This window comes from Anomaloglossus baeobatrachus, chromosome 9 (assembly GCF_048569485.1).
Source record: "Anomaloglossus baeobatrachus isolate aAnoBae1 chromosome 9, aAnoBae1.hap1, whole genome shotgun sequence".
Classification (NCBI taxonomy): Eukaryota; Metazoa; Chordata; class Amphibia; order Anura; family Aromobatidae; genus Anomaloglossus; species Anomaloglossus baeobatrachus.
The window spans coordinates 222,089,103-222,101,998 of record NC_134361.1 but is presented as its reverse complement, the minus strand read 5'-3'; the positions used below and the strand labels follow the sequence as shown (position 1 = coordinate 222,101,998).

General features: G+C 55.5%; 1 protein-coding gene across 1 annotated transcript in view; it reads right to left on the bottom strand.

Annotated features, from left to right (window-relative positions):
- FAM50A (family with sequence similarity 50 member A) overlaps positions 1 to 12,288 on the bottom strand; it is a 39,915-nt gene extending 27,627 nt beyond the window's left edge. The window contains exons 1-7 of the mRNA XM_075324608.1: positions 12,086 to 12,288; positions 11,321 to 11,405; positions 10,482 to 10,581; positions 8,826 to 8,971; positions 8,594 to 8,670; positions 6,927 to 6,993; positions 6,787 to 6,848 (exon numbers count right to left, since the gene is read on the bottom strand). Of these exons, the coding sequence (XP_075180723.1) occupies positions 6,787 to 6,848; positions 6,927 to 6,993; positions 8,594 to 8,670; positions 8,826 to 8,971; positions 10,482 to 10,581; positions 11,321 to 11,405; positions 12,086 to 12,196 (648 nt within the window). The 5' untranslated portion in view covers positions 12,197 to 12,288. The remainder of the gene's footprint in view (positions 1 to 6,786; positions 6,849 to 6,926; positions 6,994 to 8,593; positions 8,671 to 8,825; positions 8,972 to 10,481; positions 10,582 to 11,320; positions 11,406 to 12,085) is intronic.
- Positions 12,289 to 12,896: the final 608 nt, after the last annotated feature.

Here is a 12,896-nt window from a genome sequence, read left to right as displayed (position 1 = left end):
CTGTGCGAGCGGTTCAATGGCACCTTAAAGCAGATGCTTAAGATGTTGGTCGACTCCCATGGGCGTGACTGGGAGCGGTATCTCCCACACCTGTTATTTGCTTACCGGGAGGTTCCACAGGCCTCAACAGGATTCTCACCGTTTGAGCTCCTGTACGGGCGACGTGTGCGGGGCCCCCTGGCTCTGGTGAAAGAGGCTTGGGAAGGGGATTTGGCCACCCCTGGAGTGTCGGTTATCGAGTATGTCATGCGCTTCCGGGACAAAATGCAGGCCTTGACGCAACTGGTACACGACAATATGGCTCAAGCCCAGGCCGATCAGAAGCGTTGGTACGACCAGAACGCTTGTGAGAGGACCTACCAAGTGGGTCAAAAGGTGTGGGTACTGGTCCCCGTACCACAGGACAAGCTTCAGGCAGCCTGGGAAGGCCCATACCTCGTGTACCAGCAGCTCAACCCTGTGACGTACCTGGTCACCCTGGACCCTGCCCGTGGAAGGCGGAAGCCCTTCCATGTGAACATGATGAAGGCACATCATGAGCGGGAGGCATGTGCGCTCCCCGTGTGCAACCTGCCCGAGGAGGGAGAAGCGGAAACCCTCTTGGATATGCTAGCCCAGGTTAGGGCAGGCGGATCCATTGAGGATGTGGAGGTTGGCCACCAGCTCTTGGAGGACCAACGGTCCCAGCTGTGGGCCACCCTACACCCCTTCCGGGGGTTGTTTACCAACCAGCCCGGAAGGACTGACTTGGCTGTCCATCACGTGGACACTGGGGATCATCCCCCGATCCGGCGTTCAGCATATCGGGTCTCCCTGGAGGTGCAGCAACACATGCGCCAGGAGATTGACGAGATGCTGAAGCTGGGGGTGATCCAGGCATCCAACAGCGCTTGGGCCTCGCCTGTAGTCCTCGTCCCTAAGAAGGACCGAACCACTCGGTTCTGCGTGGACTACAGGGGGCTCAATGCTGTCACGGTCGCCGATGCGTACCCAATGCCACGCATCGATGACCTGCTCGATCAGTTGGCCGGGGCTCAGTACCTGACCATCATGGACCTGAGCCGGGGATATTGGCAGATCCCCCTGACTCGCAAGGCCAGGGAACGCTCTGCCTTTATTACCCCATTTGGACTGTACGAGTCCACGGTGATGCCATTCGGGATGAGGAATGCCCCTGCCACTTTCCAGCGGATGGTCAACACCCTGCTCAAGGGACTTGAAGGGTACGCGGCCGCGTACCTGGATGACATTGCCGTCTTCAGTCCCACCTGGGAAGATCACCTAGAGCATCTAGCACAGGTGCTCAGGCGGGTCCACCGGGCAGGTTTGACCATCAAGCCGGGCAAGTGTCAGCTGGCCATGAGCGAGGTCCAGTACCTCGGTCACCGGGTAGGCGGGGGAACACTGAAGCCCGAGCCTGAGAAAGTGGAGGCCATCGCATCCTGGCCCACCCCCAGGACCAAGAAGCAGGTGATGTCCTTCTTGGGGACCGCTGGGTACTATAGGAGGTTTGTTCCATGCTATAGTAGCCTGGCAAAGCCCCTGACGGACCTCACCAAGAAGAAGCTGCCCTCTGCAGTCGATTGGACAATGGACTGCGAGACAGCCTTCCGGGCCCTAAAGGACGCCCTGTCCAGCCCGCCCGTGCTACAGGCAGCCGACTTCACGCGGCCGTTTGTAGTACAGACCGACGCCAGTGACTTCGGCCTCGGTGCGGTGCTCAGCCAGGTGGACTCTGCGAGCCAAGAGCACCCAGTCTTGTACCTGAGCAGGAAGCTGTTACCGAGGGAAGTGGCCTATTCCACAATGGAGAAGGAGTGCCTGGCCATAGTGTGGGCCCTGCAGCGTCTGCAACCCTATCTATACGGGCGCCACTTCATCGTGGAGACGGACCACAACCCCCTCAGCTGGTTGCACACCGTCTCTGGGACGAATGGGCGACTGTTGCGATGGAGCCTTGCGCTCCAGCAATACAACTTCACCATTCGCCACAAAAGGGGCCGTGACCACGGTAACGCAGACGGGCTGTCCCGACAAGGAGAGGTCGCGGACGGGCGCACGGGGGAACACCGGAGTGTGCTGCCCCCTAGCGCCCTCAAAAGGGGGGAGGTGTGAGGTAAATCCGGAGATATGACGATAAATCATGATATTCAAGTTATGTCAGGAAGCCCTCTCCTGGTGTCACCCCCCCTTTCCTTCACACAACTTGTTTAGCAACCCATCCCATGGCCATCTCCTGTGATATGGAAATTAGGTGATGTGGGAACAAAGGACACAGGATGACTCCCTGCCGTCACCCTGTAACAAGAGTTGTATCTCATTATAAGGCTCTGGAACTAGCCAGACAGAACGACTCCAGTAAAAAATGGTTCATATCTCGCAAGCCATATTTCCGATAAATACGGCAACCATAAAAATGGTGTTTTCGCATGCGGACGATGCTGGCACACCTTTTTTATGGGAGCGGGAGCTTGGGAAATACCCCAGGCGTGATACCCCAGGCGTGATATCAGCCAATGTGGAACCAGTAGACAAGTCATGAAACCTCTCATTCTGTAGCTAAATTCATAACTGTCACAATGAGAGCATTGGCGTCCGCCTACGACGCTCCCAGGCCAAGTTATGGCCATATTCCATGTTGTGGATTTTGTCCATAACTCCAGCCAGGGGTGGAGCAGTGCTCCCTCTGAGGTCACGAAGGTAGGAGGGGACCTGGATTTGCCCAGGTTGATAACCCTACTTCGGCCATTTTCCAGTGTTCTTTCGCTGGGGGTCACGTGCAGGAAACATCTGTGGGAGTTCCTAGAAACCTGGTCTACAGCGCCCCCCTGTGGCCAGACGCACAAGGTAACTGATTGAATTGCATACCTGTTTGTAAACCATGCTTTATCTGTAACTGTACTCTGACATATGTATATTCTGTAGATTCCCTATTGTATATATTGTATTTTCTAGTGTGGCTTTAGGCTGATTAAATTATATAATTAATCTTGGGCTGTTCTGTTATCTCGATCTTGAATCCCACGTCTGTGTGTTCGGCTAATAGTTACCGTGAAGCGGTTGGTGGCAGCGAGTTTGTGCCAAGGATTATTGTGGGGAGGCCAGTGAGATTCGGGGAGATTTTATATATTCCGCCCGCGGAGGTCGGGGGAATATATACCCTACTCTCACCGGGGACCCTTCAATAATCGGCATAAGTAGTATAGCGGCCTCCTTGCTTATTGTCGGGCAATTCCATAATTGGCCTGACTATAAGGGGGGCGCTAGAGAGCGCATCACGTGCTCTGTCGGTCGGGAGGTATAAAGGAGGGGTGACCCCCCACTTGTTACCCCCCGATTGTGACGTACTGGTAGCCAGCGCGGGGGATTTCTGAGTGACCCCCCCGGTGGTTTGTGACAGTCACCATCAGGAGTATCCAGATTGAGAGCGGTCTCAGGATCAGAATCCTGATCAGCTACCTCCGCCTCATCATACAGAGAGTCCTCCTGCTGGGACCCTGACCAGTGTGATGATGTAGAGGGCCGCTCATAGCGAGCTCTCTTAGGCTGTCTGGGACTGTCGTCCGTGTCAGAGCCATCACCCTGGGATGCGTGGGACACCCCCGGAGCTGTTCCAACTGAGGGGGGCCAGGGAGCAATGAATCAACAGCGCCCATGTCTGAGTTACTGGTCTAGACTGCAAAGTTTCTAGAATCTGAGACATAGTCACAGATAATCTATCCGCAAAAATTGCAAACTCTGTCCCCGTCACCTGGACAGTATTCACAGGTGGATCTCCCTGGGACACCTCCAGCAGAGGCCCCGGCCGAGCAGGGAGCACAGGGACCGAGCACTGCACACAATGGGGGTCAGTGGAACCTGCCGGTAGAACAGCCTCACAAGCGGTGCAAGCAGCATAGAAAGCCTGTGCCTTGGCACCCCTGTTTTTTGCGGACGACATGCTGTATTCTCCACAGAGCAATCCAGGAGGGTTATAGCCAAGAATCACCAGCGACCGTTTAGTGCAATGTATAGCATGCAAGCATAAAAATACAATTGAACACTTCGTCACTAGTGGGGTCAGCACCGGAGGGTGCCGCTTACCGCCCGCTAAGAGCGGGTGTGTAGTCGCCAGAATCCCGTGCCTGGGTGTCCCAGAACTTGTCTCCCCTTTTCAGCTCAGACTGCACACAGGAATGGCTGCCGGCGTTCTGTGAAGAGGGGCGGACCGTGGGCGTGCCTCAGACAAAGTGCGGGAAACTGGCTTCCCACTGTGCTCAATGTGAGGGCTGGAGTATGTAAAGCAGATTCCAGCCCTCGGCGCTGACTTTCTGTATAGCGTCCCGCCCTTCCCCTGACTGGCAGGCCTGGGGGCGGGAACGAAACGGAACTAGGCCGCAAAAGCCGGGGACTCTAGTAAAAAGCGCGGCCGACAATTCTGCACGGCCAGCGCGGAAGTCCCCGGCGCACCACAAGTCCCAGCCGTGTCGCAGTAAAAACTGTCAGCAGGGGCCGGCGCGGCAGTTCCCCACACACTAACTCCCTTAGCAAGCTGTGGAAGTGTGGCACAAGCGCAGCAGCGCTATTGTCCCCGGCGCACTAACACACCCAGCAATGCTGCAGTGTGTGCGCGGTCCGTACGGGGACACAGAGTACCTTGGCGTAGCAGGGCCCTGTCCCTGACGATACTCAGCTCCGTATCCAGCAGGTTCCCCAGGGGCTGTGGACGGAGCACGGTCTCTGTGCCTGGAGACCGGTAAATCCCACTTCACCCAGAGCCCAAAGGGGGATGGGGAAGGATGCAGCATGTGGGCTCCAGCCTCTGTACCCGCAATGGGTACCTCAACCTTAACAAACACCGCCGACACAAAGTGGGGTGAGAAGGGAGCATGCTGGGGGCCCTATATGGGCCCTCTTTTCTTCCATCCGACAGTCAGCAGCTGCTGCTGACTAAAACAGTGGAGCTATGCGTGGATGTCTGCCTCCTTCGCACAAAGCTTGAAAACTGAGGAACCCGTGATCCCACGGGGGGTGTATAGGCAGAAGGGGAGGGGCCTTACACTTTTAAGTGTAATGCTTTGTGTGGCCTCCGGAGGCAGTAGCTATACACCCAATTGTCTGGGTCTCCCAATTAGGAGCGACAAAGAAATCCCTTTAAGGCAAAGACTTAACCCCTTCAGCCCCCGGGCACTTTCCGGTTTTTTCGTTTTTGTTTTTTGCTCCCCTTCTTCCGAGAGCCGTAACTTTTTTTTTTTTCCGTCAGTCTTGCCATATGAGGACTTGTTTTTTGCGGGACGAGTTGTACTTTTAAAAGAAACCATAAGTTTTACCATATAGTGTACTGGAAAACAGCAAAAAAATTCCAAGTGTGGAAAAACTGCAAAAAAAGTGTGATGGCACAATAATTTTTGGGATGTTTTATTCACAGTGTTCACTATACGGTAAAACTGATGTGTGGGTGCGATGCCTGAGGTCGGTGCGAGTTTGTAGACACCAAACATGTGTAGGTTTAGTTGTATCTAAAGGGTTAAAAAAAATTCACAAGCTTGTCCAATAAAAGTGGTGCACGTTTTGCGCCATATTCCAAAACACGTAGCGCTCTCATTTTTTGGGATCTATGGCTCAGTGACTGCTTATTTTTTGTGTCTCGAGCTGACTTTTTAACGGTACCATTTTTGCGCAGATGCTACGTTTTGATCGCCTGTTATTGCATTTTGCGCAAAACTTGTGGTGACCAAAAAACGTGATTTTGGCATTTGGTAAACTGGTAGCGGCAAAAAAATTCCAATCAGATTAATTGATTTTATATTTTGATAGATCGGGCATTTCTGAACGCGGCGATACCAAATATGTGTATATTTATTTATTTTTTAACCCTTCAATTTTCAATGGTGGGAAAGGGGGGGGGGTGATTTGCACTTTTAGGTTTTTTTTTTAAACTTCTCACTTTTTTTTATTTTTCTAGCCCCCCCCCCTAGGGGGCTATAGCGATCAGCAATCCGATCGCTCTGCACTATCTCCAGATCACAGCTACAGAGCTGAGAACTGCAGATACGCTGCTTTACTCTCCGTGCTGGCACTATGCCGGTATTGAGAGGAAGTGACTCATGTTAGCTACAGGCGTCATCACAAGACCCTGTGCTACCATGGCAACCACTGGAAGTCACGTGATCACGCACGTAACTTCCGGTGGGGGCGTGCACATATAGATCTCGCTGCCAGATTTTGGCAGCGATATGTAAGGGGTTAAAAGTTGCGGGTGGAAAGCGATTCCACTCGTAACTTGAAGGCGCACGTCAGCTGTTGAAATCAGCTGATATATGCGAAGATCGCTGTGGCCTGCCCACGGACTAAACTCACACGCTCCATGACGAATATATCCACCATGGGTCGTGAAGGGGTTACAGGGGCCACGGCCACATGACTAAGTAGCCAGGCCCATTGACTTGAATGGACGTGTGTCACAGTTTCCGGCACAGCGATGGCTGAAGTTCACCGAGTCCCCCACTGATCATAAAATTATGGAAAATCCCTTTAAAGGCAAAGACCTAACTTCTCTTAAAGGGGCTGTCTACTACTCGGATAACCCCTCCTCATTCCCTGTATTTCCCACATGTGAAATGATGGCAGCTATTCTGGATTCCAGTGCCGGCGCCGATCCAGGAGAACAGGCCCGACATCGCTGGAACGTGCCCTCACCTTTAATGAGTACCGCTGGTATTATTCTACATGGGGGATATATAGCGATTGAGGAAGGGTTGTCCGAGTAGTAGACGACCCCTTTAACTTGGTCCCATTCCCCCTCACCTTCACTGTCCTGCGGTGTCCGGATCCGTCCCAGTAGCTGAACGTGATCTCTATTTCTTCACCTGCGGAGAGAAGGGACCGGTGTGAATGTGCCACATCCACGAAAACCACGTCTCGTGGCGCTGTGCACTCGCACTCACTCTTGATCTTTTCCTGCTTGCGCTCCCACTCCTGTCTCAGCTCCTCTCGCAGACGGTTCTCCTCCTCCTGGGGATGGATAGACGGGCGAGGGGGTTACAAAATGGGACTAGTCACAAGGCCACGATAGTGAGGGGGGTCAGTGCCGCCCCCTGGAGGAAGCCCCTTAATGGCCGGGATCAGAGCAACCTCCGATCCCGGGCGTTTAACCCTATGACTACCACAGTGTAGAATGACGGTGGCAAGAGCAATGGAGACTAATTGGGTCACTGGTTTATCTGGTGACACAGTCCGGGACCCCTGCGCACGCCGCCCTGAGTACTCAGCGAAGCCTGGGCCACAGGGGGAAGGGATAAATAGTGGTCTCTTAAAGGAATATTCCCATAATTGAAAGCTACTGATTGTTGGCGATCCCGAGCACAAGCCACGCAGGGCTCAATCTCCGCTCCATCGTACTTTCCGGATTATAAGGCTCATATTTTTCACCCAAAATCTGGGGAAAAAACAGGGGTGCGTCTTATAATCCGGATATGCCTTACCGGGGTGCCAGTGGTGGAGCGGGGGCACAGGAGGCAGGGTCGGCGATACTGAGGGCTCAGAAGAGGGGGTGGTGTCACGTCAGAGGATCAGCGATAACTGTGGGCCCGGGGGTATCGCGGTGGGTGCCATTGATCTGCCGGTGCACTGCAGGCTCCATTGAGTTGCTGTTGCTTGATGCGATGGACTTAAAAAAAAAATGGCCGCAGAGGCCAATCTGCGCTCGAGCCACCTCCGCAGCCATTTTGTTGAAGTCCATCGCGTCAATCGCCGGCAGGTAAATGCCGGCCGCTGCGATACCAGAGCCTGCAGTATCACTGAGCTGTGACACCCCCTCCTCCGAGCCCGCAGCATTGCCAACCGTCCATCCACTGACCCTCCTGAGCCGCGACCTCCCCACCTCCGAGCCCGCAGCATCGCCAACTCTCCGTCCATTGACCTTCCTTAGCCGCGACCTCCAAGCCCGCAGTACCACTAACTCTCCGTCCACTGACCCTCCTGAGCCGCGAAACCCCCTCCTCTAAGCCCGCAGCATCCCCGACCCTTCGTCCATTGACCTTCATGAGCCGCAACCTCCAAGCCCGCAGTACCACCAAGCCTCCGTCCACTGACCCTCCTGAGCCGCAACACCGCCCACCTCCGAGCCCACAGCATCACCGACCCTCCGTCCACTGATCCTCCTAAGCCGCAAAACCCCCTCCTCCGAGCCCGCAGCATCACTGACCCTCCGTCCACTGACCCTCCTGAGCCGCAACCTCCAAGCCCGCAGCATCACCAACTCTCCGTCCATTGACCCCCCTGAGCCGCGACACCCCCTCCTCTGAGCCCGCAGCATCACCAACTCTCCGTCCATTGACCCCCCTGAGCCGCGACACCCCCTCCTCCGAGCCCGCAGCATCACCAACTCTCCGTCCATTGACCCTCCTGAGCCGCGACACCTCCTCCTCTGAGACCGCAGCATCCCCGACCCTCCGTCCATTGACCCTCCTGAGCCGCGACACCCCCTCCTCCGAGCCCGCAGCATCACCAACTCTCCGTCCATTGACCCCCCTGAGCCGCGACACCCCCTCCTCTGAGACCGCAGCATCACCGACCCTCCGTCCACTGATGGCGTCAGTGCGGCACCTCTCACCTCCCGATCTCTGTCGGGCAGGAAGCTGGTGTCCACATCGGGATTCTTCCCCAGCTTCTTCTTCTTCTTGGGCAGCTCTGAAAGTAATGTATATATGAGAGAAATCATTACATGGAGGCCTGGAGAGCGATCGCACTGATGACAGCGCCTCTAGTGCCAGATTATCAGATATTCTGGATTATCGGACCTAGCGGCACGATGGTCAGATATCTGCATCATTTACAGATCCTACCTTCTTTTTCAAGCTCGTCCTCCTCCAGGTCATCGTCATCCTCTTCCTCGTCTTCCTCATTGTCGTCGTCAATGTTGAAGGACAAGCTGGCGATTTTCCTCTTCTGTTCTTTCTTCCTCTCTCGCTCCCTCTGTTTTTCCAGTTTCCTATGAAAATAGGGAAGGAACGATCAGTGTCCAAAGTGCGGGTCATTCACTGCGTCTCTCAATTTGCGCATGCGCTGATTCTGGCGCCATTTTCCTGAAGTCTCCTGGAGATCAATGGTGTGTGTCTCGCTCCATCAGTACACCCCCCCTGCTCCTCCCGAACCAGGGCCCGCAGCATCACGTGCTACCGCCAGCAACCTGTGACCCCGCTCCGCTGCACCTGAGCCCCCCTAGTAAGCTACATTTGGCTTATGGGACACAGCCCCATTCCCCCCCCCCACCCCCCCAATTTTGGGGAGAAAAAAAAAAAAAAAAAATGAATGGTGTCACTCAAAGATTCAACTCGTCCCGCAAAAAAAACGCCAAAAAAACAAAGCCCACGCACGGCCATATTGACTGAACAATAAAAAAAATGTATGGCTCTTGAGAGAGATAACAAAAGCACAAAAACACAATGTGGCTGCTTCGGCCGGCGTCAGACATCTGGGTATATAACCTCCGTATAGGAGGGCTCTTCTCTGATTTTGGGAACAGCGGAGGACTGATATATAATACCAGAGCGGTGTATGTCTGGCCCCTGCAGGCTCGGAGGCCCCTGATCTCACCGCCCGCACCCTGGAGTTGGGTGTCCTCCATTATTATGCGACCAGTCGAGCCGCCCTCCTGTACTCGCATTGTACTAATACACAGACTTAGTTGTGTTCCCCTGCGCCCCCCCGACGGATTCAGTCCCTCCGGCCCCCCCGACGGATTCAGTCCCTCCGGCCCCCCCCCGACGGATTCAGTCCCTGCGGCCCCCCCCGACGGATTCAGTCCCTGCGGCCCCCCCCGACGGATTCAGTCCCTGCGGCCCCCCCCCGACGGATTCAGTCCCTCCGGCCCCCCCCCCGACGGATTCAGTCCCTCCGGCCCCCCCCCGACGGATTCAGTCCCTCCGGCCCCCCCGACGGATTCAGTCCCTCCGCCCCCCCCCCCCGACGGATTCAGTCCCTCCGGCCCCCCCCGACGGATTCAGTCCCTCCGCCCCCCCCCCCCCCGACGGATTCAGTCCCTCCGGCCCCCCCCGACGGATTCAGTCCCTCCGCCCCCCCCCCCCGACGGATTCAGTCCCTCCGCCCCCCCCCCCCGACGGATTCAGTCCCTCCGCCCCCCCCCCCCCCGACGGATTCAGTCCCTCCGGCCCCCCCGACGGATTCAGTCCCTGCGGCCCCCCCGACGGATTCAGTCCCTGCGGCCCCCCCGACGGATTCAGTCCCTGCGGCCCCCCCCGACGGATTCAGTCCCTGCGGCCCCCCCGACGGATTCAGTCCCTGCGGCCCCCCCGACGGATTCAGTCCCTGCGGCCCCCCCGACGGATTCAGTCCCTGCGGCCCCCCCGACGGATTCAGTCCCTGCGGCCCCCCCGGCGGATTCAGTCCCTGCGGCCCCCCCGACGGATTCAGTCCCTCCGGCTGCGCTGTTGTATAGACTCTCTCATTCTTTTTATCCCTTTCTTATGTCTTCTTCTTACAGCTGCAGATCCTTGAACTGCTCCTTCTTGGCCAGCTGCTTCTCCCGCTCCTTCACCAGAGCCTCCTGTTTGGCTTTCATGTCATTAAGGGTGACGAGACCTGCGGGGACAGAAACACAAGTGTTGATTAAACGGGGTACAAAAAAATACGGCAAAATCCCTTTAATCCGGCATCTACTGGAAATGACTGGCGCCAGATTATAAGACATTCTGGATAATTGGGGACATCTTGAGAAAGTCTGAAAGGATGGATTGAAGGAAGGGTCACAGGCCGGCGTCCCCGGAGGTTCTGCAGCAGCTGGAAACTAAAAGGACTAGGGGAAATGTGACTATTACGGGACACTACGGTGCAGATCTCTGTTTGCTGTCAGTGAATAGAGCATCTCACCCCATTATTAGTCCTGGTCACATAGGTGCACTGCTCATTCCAACATTTCTGACTGCTAGGTACACTCAGAACAGGTTTACAAGGTTTTCATTCACTGACAGCAAGCAGCAAAAAAAAAAAACAGTATGTTTGATACTGCGACCCGGGAAGACGGGCGCCCGCGGCCCCACGGGGAAGACAGGCGCCCGCGGCCCCACGGGGAAGACAGGCGCCCGCGGCCCCACGGGGAAGACAGGCGCCCGCGGCCCCACGGGGAAGACAGGCGCCCGCGGCCCCACGGGGAAGACAGGCGCCCGCGGCCCCACGGGGAAGACAGGCGCCCGCGGCCCCACGGGGAAGACAGGCGCCCGCGGCCCCACGGGGAAGACAGGCGCCCGCGGCCCCACGGGGAAGACAGGCGCCCGCGGCCCCACGGGGAAGACAGGCGCCCGCGGCCCCTGTCCATACTCACCCACAGTACTTGACTTCAGCTCGGCCTCCACAGCGTCATAGTGAGCAGAGAATTTCTTGTTAATATTCGCTTTCACCACATTTTCCTGCGGAAAAAAGAAAAATACATAGAATGGAAATTAAAGGATTTATTCATTGTACCCCTCCCCCCTGCATGTTGTGCACAGCTCAGCTGTACCGCGCAGTCCCGCTATGCGATGCATGATCACAATTGGTGCAGCCGTGTACGGACCCATCAGACCAGGTCAGATGAGGACATCTACCCCCTCATCTGACGGTCCAGGGGGCGCTCAGGACCGGGACCCTTACTAATCAAAACTACCACACAGTGGCTACAACAAACCACAATTATTTTTTTAAAGTTTAGTTTCCCTTTAAACTGCCTGCTTGCTGTCAGTGAATGACAGAAATCCCCCACAACTATTCCTGAGAGGAGGAAACAAGCATTTATATCCAAACAAGACACAAACAATTGTACCAAACCCTCAGCTGTGGACAGGATGAGGGCTCCATTCACATCCATGGCCAAGAAGTTTCCATTCACTACAGGACACAGATCATGAACATTACAAGGGGAAATAAAAACACAAAGGAGAATTTTTGCAGCACTTTTCTGGCAGAAAGTGCATATTGGCAATATCTGGAAGGGCATGAGCTCGTTTCCATTCACAGACAGCAAGCAGAGGGATGGAAACGTGATGTGAAACCCTGCAGGAATACCAGGACTACAACCCCCAGCATGCACAGCGCGGCCGGGGCTCCTCACCTCCGCGATCTTCTGCTTCATCTGCTCCAGCTGTTCCCGCTGCTTCTCCCGCTTCTTCATCAGCTGCATGGCTCTCCCGGCCTCGCTGGCCGCCCCCTTGTACTGCGCCATGTCCGGACCCCGAGCTGCACCGACACCGAGCCGAGAAAAACACAACCAGCCGCTGCTACAGCCCGGAGGATCTGGGGAACTGCTGACGTCATCAGCCCGCGCGGTCACTAGGGGGAAAGCTCTCCTATAGTGTCTGTCTGCGTCATCGGCGCCATCTTGTCGCAGACCAACCTGCTCTGTGAGGCCTGAGTGGTAGTCAGCATCGTGGGAGAAACCTATTATCCTTCTTATTACTTATTTTTATAAATTTTAAACCCAGGCCTATTATCTGTATAACACCACTGTGTGACAATGACACTCATAAACTGATACCTCAGCTGTTAACAGTAGTGATGAGCGGGCACTACCATGCTCAGGTGCTCAGTACTGGTAACTAGTGATGAGCAGGCACTACCATGCTCAGGTCATCTGTACTGGTAACTAGTGATGAGCGGGCACTACCATGCTCAGGTCCTCTGTACTGGTAACTAGTGATGAGCGGGCACTACCATGCTCGGGTGCTCAGTACTGGTAACTAGTGATGAGCGGGCACTACCATGCTCGGGTGCTCAGTACTGGTAACTAGTGATGAGCGGGCACTACCATGCTCGGGTGCTCAGTACTGGTAACTAGTGGTGAGTGGGCACTACCATGCTCAGGTCCTCTGTACTGGTAACTAGTGATGAGCGGGCACTACCATGCTCAGGTGCTCAGTACTGGT